The sequence below is a fragment of the Balaenoptera borealis genome, assembly GCF_965194805.1.
Source record: "Balaenoptera borealis genome assembly, chromosome: 12".
NCBI classification, from domain to species: Eukaryota; Metazoa; Chordata; class Mammalia; order Artiodactyla; family Balaenopteridae; genus Balaenoptera; species Balaenoptera borealis.
The window spans coordinates 95,668,928-95,683,177 of NC_138869.1; the positions used below are offsets into that span (position 1 = coordinate 95,668,928).

The window sequence follows — 14,250 nt, forward strand, 5'->3', positions numbered from 1 at the left end:
TGTTAGAAAGGCACCAATTTCAAAGAGTAGTAAATGCCTCGGTAAGTGTTTAAAAAGATTTTCACACCTTAATCTTTAGCTGGGCACTACTGTAGTATAGATGGTACATGACAGAACTCCCCCAAGAGCCACAGTGAGCTGTAGACAGGCTCACAGACGGGAACCTGTCCCCAAATCCCTGCTGGGAACACAGGTGAGAGGTGCCTGTGCCCAGCACATCCCCTCCACCAGCAGTGAACAGTTGCTCAGCATCTGGCACGTACTTAGCACTGTGCTAGGGGCAGAGGTGCACACACGCACCAAGATGTGGATGCGGTTCCTGCTCATCAGAAGCTCAGAATCCAGGTGGGGAGATAAGACAATTTGTGTTGAATGACACTTTCATACTAACTCAGGAAAAGAAACTAAACCAAATTCAAATGATGCTTCCGTATGGCCCGCAGACAATGGACAGGAGACTTGAATGCCTAGAGAAATGTCTTAGAGGGAAACAGTGGGTAGAATCATAAACTGATCCAGGTACTGAGCTATAGTGTAGAAGAGTAGATAAGCAAAACTGTGTACAATAAGTTCTTTAGGGCTTCCCTGGTGGCGCAGTGGTTAAGAATCCGCCTGCCAATGCAGGGGACACGGGTTCGAGCCCTGGTCTGGGAAGATCCCACATGCCGCGGAGCAACTAGGCCCATGAGCCACAACTACTGAGCCTGCGCGTCTGGAGCCTGTGCTCCGCAACGGGAGAGGCCGCAACAGTGAGAGGCCCGCGCACCGCAATGAAGAGTGGCCCCCGCTTGCCGCAACTGGAGAAAGCCCTCGCACAGAAACAAAGACCCAACACAGCCAAAAATAAATTAATTAATTAATTAATTTAAAATAAAAAAGTTCTTTAATCCACAGCCCTACACATAGTGGATATGCAATACACTTAACATCTTTATAGAGTGAGAGAATTTGTTAATGACTGGGGCTCGGTTATTACTGCAAATATGTCAAGAAAAATCAGTCTTTTTAGTTATTTTGTTTGTTTTGTTTTTTAGGTCAAGAAGTGGTTTTCAAGTGCCTTGGGGAAGGAATTCTTGAGAAAGCCTTTCAGGGGTATAATGCTTGCATTTTTGCATATGGACAGACAGGTAAGTAGCCACTTACAGTCGGTGATATTAAATGTGCGTTTCTGAAAACATAGATATAGAAAACACTTTGGGAAACCATAGAAAAATGCTTCTGACTTCACGGGTTTGGCTGAATTAGATGATCAAAAGTAATCCTCATTTTGAAGGTTTGACAGTTGTGGTAACTGAGTAATTTTAGTGTTAATGAGCAAAGCTAGTTTTAAACTATTAAGTGTCATTTTCCTAAATTATAGTTTTAACCTGTATTTGAACTAGGAAAATAGTTACCAGTTTCTCGGTATAAATGTTATAGTGAAAAACTGTAGAAAAACTCTTAGTATCGTCTTCTTAGTATCATCCAGAGGACTTCACCAGGATATTAAACAAAAACAGTCGAGTGGCTCAGCCATTCGCACTCTGAGCCACCATCATTTCAACTATAAAGTTGGAATAAATCAATAAATCATAACAATACTGCCTATTGTCACATCACAGGACAATTAGGGGACTATATATCAAAGCACTTTCACAAATGTGAAATATTGATATTTTGTGGGTAAAATACTGTTAATGTTACTTGTTGGTGATATTTGATATTTACTATGTGTACTTTTAAAGATTACATATTTGTAGTTCTTACATTAGTACGTATCCATCTGTAAAAGAGGTGCCCTCTGGGTCTCACAGTGAAGGTCAAACTGGAGGCCGCGAGTATAATAGAAAGAATAGTAGCCTTGGTGTCCAAGGGACTGGCCTTTGGGGGCCGAATTGTCTACTTCTGCTGTGTGACCTTGGCTGCTGTGTATGAAACACTTGTGTAGTTGAAGCATTACAGTTTACTTCCTCTTCCATCCTCCTTTCTTTCTGCTTGCCCTTCTCCAGGCTCAGGAAAATCCTTCTCCATGATGGGCAGTGCTGAGCAGCGGGGCCTCATTCCAAGGCTCTGCTGTGCTTTATTTCAAAGGATCTCTCTGGAGCAAAATGAGTCACAGACCTTTAAAGTCGAAGTATCCTATATGGAAATTTATAATGAGAAAGTTCGGGATCTTTTAGACCCCAAAGGGTAAGTTAGTGGTTGAAATTAACCTTGTAGTAGGGGTAATAATTTTAAATGATCCTGAAGTTAAAGTTGCAGGTGAGTATATGTATTTGTGCCCTTGGTCAGTACTCTATAGTTTCAGTTCATTTAGAGAAATCATCAGCTTCTCAAAGCCTGTTGGTATATCTAGTATTCATAGTTTATCCTATAGTCATGTAGAAAGTTGCTTACATATGCCATTTAAAAGGATGTTTTTACTGTTTTGTTATTTTTGCCACTATGGTTTATTCATAAAAATTGAGTTAAAAATGACACATTGGTCCTTCCATTTATGTTGGAAAGTAGCACCTCTAAATTGGAGGCAAAGTGGTTGAAGGTTTCAAATGACCCAGCCTAGGCAAGTCATTCTCTTCCGGGGATGTACACTGGAATCACTTGGGAGGCTTTTTAAGGATACACTGGCCTGAGCCCCCGCTGTAGAGCCTATGATTCAGTAGACCCAGGGAGAAACCAGGCATCTGTATTTTTTAAACACTAGGTGATAAAAACCAGATGAGTTTGTTTCATAGAGGAAGGAGAGGGCCATTTACCTTTTTATTAATTGAAATTTTTATTGATTTAAAAATAATATATATAAAAATTTAGAAAGTAGGTAAATGTAAGAAGAAATAAAAATGACCTATAATTCCATCACTCAAAAATAACTGCTGTTAACACTTCGGTGCATTTTGATCCTGTGTTTCAAATCTATGGGGTGGATGTGTGGTATGCGTGTTTAGGTTATTCTCTAAATACAATTCAATATCCTGAATTTTTTATATAACATGATGAAAATATTTTTAAATGTTTCTAGCAGCTGTATAATCAAGGGTATAATTAGAGGCATAAGATTAAAATTATGGAGGGAAAGGAAGTGACCCAATCATCAGAAATAGTTTTAGTTATTAACTGTTTAATGCATATGAAAGAACATTTACAATATATGTAAGGTTTAAAGAATAATAAAATCAATGACTGTCCTACTCACCGTTTGGCTTAATAAATGGAACATGACCAATATTTTTGAAGCCACCTGTATGCTCCTCTTTGATACTATTTCAATTGCTACCATTCCTACTATTACGAATTTTATGTTTCGCATTATCTTCCTCCTCTTTAAGAGTTTACACATAATTTTGCACAATTTTTAACTGTGTGTAAGTGGCGTCATAATACGTGTCCTTCGGTGACTTGCTACATTTCCCCTCAATGATTCATTCATTCTGATATATGAAGTAATAACTTATTAATTTTTACTGCTCTTTAGCATTCCATTGTATAATTATACCATAATTTATTTATTCTATCTCCTGTCATTTGTGTGGTTTCCACTACTGTGCTGCTCTGAGCATTCTTGTACATTCCTCCTGGTGTACAAATGCAGGAGTTTCTAGGGAATACATCTAGAAGTGGAATTGTGGGTCAGAAGCTACAGAATCTTCAACTTTGGTACTGCAAACCTGTTTTCCGAAATAGTTGTACCAGTTTACACTCCCACCAGCAGTGTACAAGAATCCCAGATGTTAGACACCATCAGAAGCACTTGATATTGTGCTAGATTTATTTCTTCTTGCTCATAAATAGCATTAAAGAATCTCTGGTTGTGCAAACAGACTGAGCCGAGTTCTGAATCCATGGGCATCAAAGCAGCTCTCCTGAAACTGTGCACTTGGTCTGCCCTTGTTTAGAGTACAGCAGAATTGCTTGTTGTCACATTGCATTCTTCATCCTTAAAATAAAGTTAGTAAAACCTACTTTGTGGAATTGTGAGATTAAGATTAAGTGAGATAACTGAGAGGTTCTTAGGGAACAATGTCGAGACTTCAGGAAGTGCTCAGTCATTCTTAGTTTCTTTTTTCCACACTTGAGTGATGCCAAGCATTGACTCTTGACTTGAAAAGTGATTAGTATCTGATGAAAAAGGTGACGTATACAATATGGCTATAATATATATTATAGCTTTGCTTTTCATCTCAATTATCTATTGATAAGCTCTTCAAATGGGTCCCAAACCAGGATTGCCATTTAAAAATTCAAAAGAGCCCTAAAATCTTCACCAGCAGAGCCAATTCTAAATATAGGATAAATATCAGTAACTACAAACAACTGCTGTACTATAACATTACTTTCTGTATAAAATGGTCAGCACAGAAGCAGCGTAAATCAATGCTGCTGATCTGAAAAGGTAAATTAAAACACTTTAATATTGTTCACTACTTGCTCAAAACTTTAAGACATTACTTACTGAGGATATGCTTATTTGTAGAATAGCCTGAGGGTTAAATTCAATTCTGGCATGTTCTTTGCTTCATTTTCTTTTTTTCCCTCCTCCCACATGAAATTGAAGTTCATCTACTAAAGCAAGTTGGCCTAACATAGTATTCTGTGTGCTGGCTGTTTAGTTTGGGAGTAGAGATAGAATTTTGTAAATAGTACGTTACTTTAAATAGAAATCAGAGTATAAAAGACATTCCTCATAAGGAATGCTGTTTTGCTAATCCAAATAAAATAGCTTTTAGAATACTTTCTGATCGTTAAAAAAAAATTCCTTTGAAATTGCAATCTTAGTTTCTGAGTACTTTTAAAAGTACTTTCTTTTTAGAAAGAAAAGTTCAAGTTGGGTCTGACTCATTCATTCCTTTTTCCTTTCTCTCGAAGGAGTAGACAGTCTCTTAAAGTTCGAGAGCATAAAGTTTTGGGACCATATGTAGATGGTTTATCCCAACTGGCTGTCACTAGTTTTGAGGTAAGTGCCATTAAAAAAAAAAGTCATTTAAAAACTGACAGTAAATTGAAGTATATAGGTAATGTTGAATATATTTTTATGTGAATGCTTTATAGCATATTGATACCGTTCATGGTCTCAGAAACCCGGTATTAACCACCCCAAACAGAAAGAAAGGGCTTTAATCACACTCTTCAGCCTGCTTGGTTGTGAAGGGTTTGCAGTATTGTTGGGAGGCCCAGTGTTTTGAGATTGCTGAATATTTTCACTAATAGCACTCTGCTGAAACAGTTCTCCCTGAAGTTTCCAGTGATGTCCTTCTGGACAAATGTAAACAGTATTTGGTAGTTATTTCAACCCTTTCTCTTTGACAGGGTCTCCTGCCTTAGTTTGCATTACTTTTCACTCTTTGGGTTCTTCTATTTTTCTGAATCAATCCTTCCTCCATTGACCCGTTTCCTTTTCCTACTCCTTGACTTTTATGCCTTCTCATGTCCTGGCTCTATGTTTTGTCCCTATTTTTATTGTCATTACTTTGGAAATCCCAGAAAAGAAACTGCTGTCTATTGCTGAAGAATACCGATAAATAAATGAAGGAGCAAATATATCCATCCACTTAGAAGTGCCATCTATGTGTTGTGTTTGTCTTTGCATCATTTCAGACTCAGTAGGACTAAAATTAATCTGCGAGATAACTCTCTCCAGCCATTTAAACATAGACAGTTCTATTATTGCTTAGATGAGAAATAAAGTGCAGTCATTACTTTGAAAACACTGAGATCCTGAAATGAACGAAGACCCTCTGGCATGAAGGTGCTAAGTCAGCACTTTTGCTAAGGTGCCTGGCTCGTAGCTCAGTGTTATAAGGATCAGTGTCCATCTCCTCCTGTCACTCATTAGTAAGAGCTGGGGAATTTGTGATTTGCATTCAGCTCTGCCTCTTATTAGGTGTGGGAAGAGTTATTTGACATCCATGAACTTCAGTGTCCTTGTGTATAAAATCAGGAAAATACTTCTTTTATAAGGTTCAGTCATCAAAAATTGTTTAAGAGCTGTAGGTTCTGGGTGTCCTAAAGCAGGTGTACAGAGTCAAAGAAGGAAAGTTCCCTGTCCTGGGAGAGCCACGGTGTTGGAGGAGGGAGGCAAATAATCAAGCAGTAGAGAGCTGTGCAGGAGAGTTAGAATAAAACAAGGTAACTACCGTTATTGAGTATCTGGAACGCTCAGTAAATATTAGCTCTTTTCTCCCTAGTAACTTGCAAAGGGAAAAATAGTTACTTAACAGAGAAAGAAGACAATTGCAGGATGGAAAGAATGGGGGAGCAGCAGAGTCAAGATGGTGGTGTGGGAAGACGCGGAGTTAGCGTCTCCCCACAACTAGGGCACCTGCGTGCCACTGGTGGGGGACTCTGGCGCACAAGGAGATGGGAGGAACCCCAAAGTGAACCAGTAGGACGTAGGGGGACTGAGGGGGGAGGAGAAGTGGAGGCCAGACAGGATCGGCACCCCTGAGACCGGGGAGATCAGGAGAAGCAGGCAGAAGGGACTCTCTGGGAATAGCGGGAGAGGAGCGGAGGGCGAATACCTGGCCCACTTGGGCCGGGGAGCCTGCTGAGCTCCCAAGCTGGCACCCCCTGGCCCAAAGCCCCATCCGGGCCACATGGGTCCTGGGAGCAAGGAGGGAGTCTGGGGAGATCAGGAGAGACAGGTGGGAGGAGCCATCCAGGAGGAGTGGAGGGCGATTGCCCTGGCCACTCGGGCACAGGGAGACTGCTGATCTCCCAGGCTGGTCCCCTGCTCTCCAAAGCCCTCTCCAGGCCGAGTAGGTCCTTGGGGGCATAGGAGGGAGGCCAGGTAGATCAGGAGAGGGAGGGAGGAAGGTCCCTCCCAGACCAGAGGAGTGGGAGAGGAGAGGAGGGCGTTTGCCCTGCCCACTCGAGCCCAGGAAGACTGCTGGGCTCCCAGGTGAGGTCCCCTGCCCTCTGAGACCAGGGGTGGGGAGCATGCCTGGGCCCCTTCTGTTCCTTGAGACTAAGCCCCACCCCCACCCCCACCAGCTCCCAGGGCCTTTTCCAGCCCTGGGGGTCCTGAGCACTGGCCCCACCCACCACCCAAACCTTGCCCTTGCTTAGGCCCCACCCTCCACAGCCAAGGCCTTCCTCCCCTCCCCCCCTTTTTTTTTGCCACCCCAGGTCACTTGCGGGATCTTGGTTCATGAGCCTGGGTTCAGGCCAAAGCTCCTGTGGTGGGAGCTCCAAATCCGAACCACTGGACTAACAGAGAACCTCAGACCCCAGGGAATATTCATTGGAGTGAGGTCTCATGGAGTTCCTCATCTCAGCACCAGGACCCAGCTCTACCCAATAGCCTACAAACTCCACTGTTGGAAGCCTCAGGCCAAACAACCAGTAAGACAGGAACACAATCCCACTCATAAAAAGAAAAACCAAAATCAAAATGAGATGCCAAAAAAATATGTCACAGATGAAGGAGCAAGGTAAAAACCTACAAGACCAAATAAATGAAGAGAAAATAGGCAATCTACCTGAAAAAGAATTCAGAGTAATGATAGTAAAGATGATCCAGAATCTTGACAATAAAATGGAGGCACAGATTGAGAAAATACAAGAAATGTTTAACAAAGATCTAGAAGAACTAAAGAACAAACAGAGACAAACAACACAATAACTGAAATGAAAAATACACTAGAAGGAATCAATAACAGAATAACTGAGGTAGAAGAATGAATAAGTGAGCTGGAAAACAAAATGATGGAAATAACTGCTGAGGAGCAGAATAAAGAAAAAAGAAGGAAAAGAATTGAAGACACTCTCAGAGAACTCTGGGACAACACTAAACGCAGCAACATTTGAATTATAGGGGTCCCAGAAGAAGAGAAAAAGAAAGGGACTGAGAAAATATTTGAAGAGATTATAGTTGAAAACTTCCCTAACATGGGAAAGGAAATAGTTACCCAAGTCCAGGAAACACAGAGAGTCCCATACAGGATAAACCCTAGGAAAAACACCAAGACACATATTAATCAAACTAACAAAAATTAAATTCAAAGAAAAAATACTAAAAGCAACAAGGGAAAAACAAAAAATAACGTACAAAGGACTCCCCATAAGGTTCCAGCTGATTTTTCAGCAGAAACTCTCCAGGCCAGAAGGGAGTGGCAGGATATACTTAAGGTGATGAAAGGGAAAAACCTACAACCAAGATTACTCTACCCAGAAAGGATCTCATTCAGATTTGATGGAGAAGTCAAAAGCTTTTCAGACAAGCAAAAGCTAAGAGAATTCAACACCACCACACCAGCTTTACAACAAATGTTAAAGAAACTTCTCTAAGCAGGAAACACAAGAGAAGAAAAAGACCCACAAAAACAAACCCAAAACAATTAAGAAAATGGTAATAGGAGCATGGTACTGATAATAACCTTGAATGTAAATGGGTTAAATGCCCCAACCAAAAGACACAGACTGACTGAATGGATACAAAAACAAGACCCATATATATTGCTGTCTGCAAGAGACCCACTTCAGACCGAGGATCACATACAGACTGAAAGTGAAGGGATGGAAAAGGATATTCCATGCAAATGGAAATCACAAGAAAGCTGGAGTAGCAATACTCGTATCAGATAAAATAGACTTTAAAGTAAAGACTGTTACAGCAGGTAAGGAGGGACGCTACATAATAATCAAAGGATCAATCCAACAAGAGGATATAACAGTTATAAATGTTTATGCACCCAACATAGGAACACCTCATTACATAAGGCAAATGCTAACAACCGTGAAAGGAGAAATCGACAGTAACACAATAATAGAAGGGGACTTTAACACTCCACTTACACCAATGGACAGATCATCCAAACAGAAAATAAATAAGGAAACACAAGCTTTGAATGACACAATAGACCAGATAGATCTAATTGATGTTTATAGAACGTTCCACCCAAAAGTGGCAGAATACACTTTTTTCTAAAGTGCACATGGAACATTCTCCAGGATAGATCACATCTTGGGTCACAAATCAAGCCTTCGAAAATTTAAGAAAATTGAAATTGTATCAAGCATCTTTTCTGACCACAACGCTATGAGATGGGTAATCGATTAAAGGAAAAAAACTGTAAGAAACACAAATACATGGAGGCTAAACAGTGCACTACTAAATAACCAAGAGATCACTGAAGAAATCAAGAAATTAAAAAATACATAGAAACAAGTGACAACGAAAACACGACAACCCAAAACCTATGGGATGCAGCAAAAGCAGTTCTAAGAGGGAAGTTTATCGCAATACAGTCTCACCTCCAAAAACAAGAAAAATCTCAACAATCTAACCCTACACTTAAAACAACGAGAGAAAGAAGAACAAAGAAAACCCAAAGTCAGTAGAAGGAAAGAAATCATGAAGATCAGAGCAGAATTAAATGAAATAGAAACGAAGAAAACAATAGCAAACATCAATAAAACTAAAGCTGATTCTTTGAGAAGATAAACAAAATTGATAAACCCTTAGACTCATTAAGAAAAAAAGAGAGAGGATGCAAATCAATAAAATTAGAAATGAAAAGGGAGAAATCACAACTGACACTACAGAAATACAAAGGATGATAAGAGACTACTACAAAAAAAAAAAAAAAAAGAGACTACTACAAACAACTATATGCCAATAAAATGGACAACCACGAAGAAATGGACAAAGTCTTGGAAAGGTACAATTTTCCAAGACTGAACCAGGAAGAATTAGAAAATATAAACAGACCTATTACAGGTAATTAAATTGAAACTGTAATTTAAAATCTTCCAACAAACAGAAGTCCAGGACCAGATGGCTTCACAGGTAAATTCTATCAAACATTTAGAGAAGAGCTAACACCAGTCCTTCTCAAACTCTTCCAAAAAATTGCAGAGGGAGAAACACTCCCAAATTCATTCTACAAAGCCACCATCACCCTGATACTAAAACCAGAAAAAGATATCACAAAAAAAGAAAATTATAGACCAGTATCACTGATGAACATAGATGCAAAAATCCTGAACAAAATACTAGCAAACAGAATCCAACAGCACATTAAAAGGATCATACACCATGATCAAGTGGGATTTATCCCAGGGATTCAGGGATTCTTCAGTATACGCAAATCAATACAACACATTAACAAGTTAAGGAATAAAAACCATATGATCATCTCAATAGATGCAGAAAAAGCTTTTGACAAAATTCAACACCTGTTTATGATAAAAACTCTCCAGAAAATGGGCATAGAGGGATTCTACCTCAACATAGTAAAGGCCATATATGACAAACCCACAGCAAACATCATACTCAATGGTGAAAAACTGAAAGCATTTCCACTAAGATCAGGAACAAGACAAGGATGTCCACTCTCACCACTCTTATTCAACATAGTTTGGAAGTCCTAGCCTCAGCAGTCAGAGAAGAAAAAGAAATAAAAGGAATAAAAATTGGAAAAGAAGAAGTAAAACTGTCACTGTTTGCCGATGACATGATACTATACATAGAAAATCCTAAAGATGCCACCAGAAAACTACTAGAACTAATCAATGAATTTGGTAAGGTTGCAGGATACAAAATTAATGCACAGAAATCTCTGGCATTCCTATACACCAACAACAAAAACTCAGAAAGAGAAATTAAGGAAACACTCCCATTTACCATTGCAACAAAAAGAATAAACTACCTAGGAATAAACCTGCCTAAGGCGTCGAAAGACTTGTACTCAGAAAACTATAAAACACTGATGAAAGAAATCAAAGATGACATAAACAGGTGGAGAAATATACCACGTTCTTGGATTAGAAGAATCAATATTGTGAAAATGACTATACTACGCAAAGCGATCTACAGATTCATTGTAATCCCTATCAAACTACCAATAGCATTCTTCACAGAATTAGAACAAAAAATTTTACAATTCATATGGAAACACAAAAGACCCCGAATAGCCAAAGCAATCTTGAGAAAGAAAAACAGAGTTGGAGGAATCAGGCTCCCTGACTTCAAATTATACCACAAAGCTACAGGAATCAAGACAGTATGGTACTGGCACAGAAACAGAAATATAGATCAATGGTGCAGGATGGAATGCCCAGAGATAAACCCATGCACATATGGACACCTAATTTACGACAAAGGAGGCAAGAACATACAATGGAGAAAAGACAGCGTCTTCAATAAGTGGTGCTGGGAAAACTACCACTACACGTAAAAGAATGAAATTAGAACACTCCCTAACACCATACACAAAAATAAACTCCAAATGGATTAAAGACTTAAATGTAAGACCAGACACTATAAAACTCTTAGAAGAAAACATAGGAAAACACTCTTTGACATAAACCACAGCAAGATCTTTCGTGACCCACTTCCTAGAGTAACGAAAATAAAAACAAAAATAAACAAATGGGACTTAATTAAACTTAAAAGCTTTTGCACAACAAAGGAAACCATAAACAAGACAAAAAGGCAACCCTCAGAATTGAAGAATATATTTGCAAATGAAACAACAGACAACAGATTAATCTACAAAATATACAAACAGCTCATGGAGCTCAATATCAAAAAAACAATCCAGTTAAAAAATGGGTGGAAGACCTAAATAGACATTTCACCAAGGAAGACATACAGATGGCCAAGAGGCACATGAAAAGATGCTCAACGTCACTAATTATTAGAGAAATGCAAATCAAAACTACAATGAGGTATCACCTCACGCCACTCAGAATGGCCATTATCAAAAAATCTAGAAACAATAAATGCTGGAAAGGGTGTGGTGAAAAGGGAACTCTCCTGCACTGTTGGTGGGAATGTAAATTGATACAACCACTATGGAAAACAGTATGGAGATTCCTTAAAAAACTAAAAATAGAATTACCATATGACCCAGCTATCCCACTACTGAACATATACCCTGAGAAAACCACAATTCAAAAAGAGACATGTACTACAATGTTCATTGCAGCACTATTTACAATAGCCAGGACATGGAAGCAACCTAAGTGTCCATCCACAGATGAATGGATAAAGAAGATGTGGCACACACATACAATGGAATATTACTCAGCCATAAAAAGAAACGAAATTGAGTTATTTGTAGTGAGGTGGATGGACCTAGAGTCTGTCATACAGAGTGAAGTAAGTCAGAAAGAGAAAAACAAATACCATATGCTAATGCATATATGTGGAATTAAAAAACAAAAAACTGGTACTGATGAACCTAGTTGCAGGGCAGGAATAAAGAGGTAGACATAGAAAATGGACTTGAGGACATAGGGTGGGAGGGCAAAGCTGGGGAGAGGTGAGAGTAGCATCGACGTAGGTACACTACCGAATGTAAAATAGTTGGCTGGTGGGAGGCAGCAGCATAGCACAGGGAGATCAGCTCGGTGCTTTGCAATGACCTAGAGGGGTGGGATAGGGAGGATGGGAGGGGATATGGGGACATGCATATGCATATGGATGATTCGCTTTGTTGTGCAACAGAAACTAACACAGTATTGTGAAGCAATTATACTCCAATAAAGATCTATTAAAAAAATAAAGTAAGATAAAACCTCTGCTGAGCACAGGGAATTCTACTCAATACCCTGTAATGACCTCTATGGGGAAAGAATCTAAAAAACGAGCGGATGTATGTATATGTATAACCGAATCACTTTTCTGTACAGCAAAAAACTAACACAACATTGTAAATCAACTATACTCCAATAGAAATTTAAAAAAATAAATAAAAAGAATGGGGGAAACATTTCATCCACTAGAAAGCACTGAGGGAGTGGAAGCTCAAAACAGGCTCTGTGGAGAAGCAGGAGGTTTATGTGGAAGGGTGGTGACAGATGCGTCATAATTAACACATGTGCTTGGTGGGCAGGATGCTGTTCTTGGGTTTTTTGCTTCTAATGTTTTCCTTGTGCTTTGCCTCTAGGATATCGAGTCATTGATGTCTGAGGGAAATAAGTCTCGGACGGTAGCTGCGACCAACATGAATGAAGAAAGTAGCCGCTCCCATGCTGTGTTCAACATCATCATCACTCAGACGCTGTATGACCTACAGTCTGGGGTGAGGGATCGGGTAGAACCTTTGGTAGCAGTGAAAGAACTCTACCTGCATGAGTGAACTGTTTCATGACTGGATTCAGTTCCTGAGAACTGTATGCCAGCTCTTCTACTTACTAGATGAGCTACTTTTCTTACGTCATTTAATTTGTTAGGTCTTACTTTATACATAACATTTTTTAAAAAATTGGATTCCTTGTATAAACTCCCTAAAGAACATGATGATGTCACCGTACAGCTTTTAATATGTATCCTTTCATACTGAAATTCCCCTAAAAACAACTGGGTTTACTTCATAGTCATTAAGGGATATTAAAGAGGAAACAGCAACATTTAGCCTAAAGAAAGCTTTTTCAAAAAAAAAGTGATTTGACCTGAATACGGAGGAATCCTCATGTCCTGGTATGTTCTCATAGGTGCATAAAACCTCCGGCTTTCTGACTGTATTCTGGAAAGCCCAGTGCACTTGCTTCCCAACTGCAAAACAAAATGCCACACTGCTACGCCAACCTAAATTTTGCCCGTGAAACTGCTAGTCCAAGAACTCTTCTTACCATTTAAAATCTTCTTGAGGAGTATGCCTTGTTGTAGCGGGATGGCTTTAGTTGTGGTGCTGACATATATGTAGATGTCTGTGTGGTTTCTGCACTCATGTGTGTCGTTTCTCTCTTGTTTCTCACGACTAGAATTCGGGAGAGAAAGTGAGCAAGGTCAGCTTGGTGGACCTGGCGGGTAGCGAGAGAGTGTCTAAAACGGGAGCCGCGGGAGAGCGACTGAAAGAAGGCAGCAACATTAACAAGTAAGAGGCTGGTGCAACTCCCGCGTTAAACTGGCACGCCCCACCCAGCTTCTTGTGTGCCTGGGGGACTTGTCGCATTATCAGGGGTCAGATGGCTCTGATCACAGATGGTTCAGAGTCTGTGTAGCTTTAGTGAGCTGGGTTGAAGAAAAACATCCGCCTGCCTCTACTGAGATGCATGAGATTTATTTAGTAAAACGGCTCAAACATCGTACAAACACCCAGTGTATCATTGTATAATATAGTCTTAGGTGAACGCAAGTTGCAATTTTGTAAATCAAATCATATCTTAAATTTAACTCGAGGAGCTTATTCTGAAGAGAAAATCTGCTTCGAATCCCTTTGTAAGGCTAATACTGTTTAAACATCAATACCTGCCCCCAGAAAGTAGCATTTACTGACGAACTGCCATCCTGAAACCTCACTCCTTGCCGTGAGTGCCTGCAGCATG

At 39.7% G+C, this 14,250-nt stretch overlaps 1 protein-coding gene across 1 annotated transcript in view; it reads left to right on the forward strand.

Annotated features, from left to right (window-relative positions):
* Nucleotides 1-14,250, forward strand: part of KIF13A (kinesin family member 13A) — a 215,116-nt gene that overhangs the window by 133,547 nt on the left and 67,319 nt on the right. Inside the window, 5 exon segments of the mRNA XM_082346312.1 lie at nt 1,035-1,127; nt 1,989-2,169; nt 4,843-4,930; nt 12,870-13,004; nt 13,687-13,799. Of these exon segments, the coding sequence (XP_082202438.1) occupies nt 1,035-1,127; nt 1,989-2,169; nt 4,843-4,930; nt 12,870-13,004; nt 13,687-13,799 (610 nt within the window).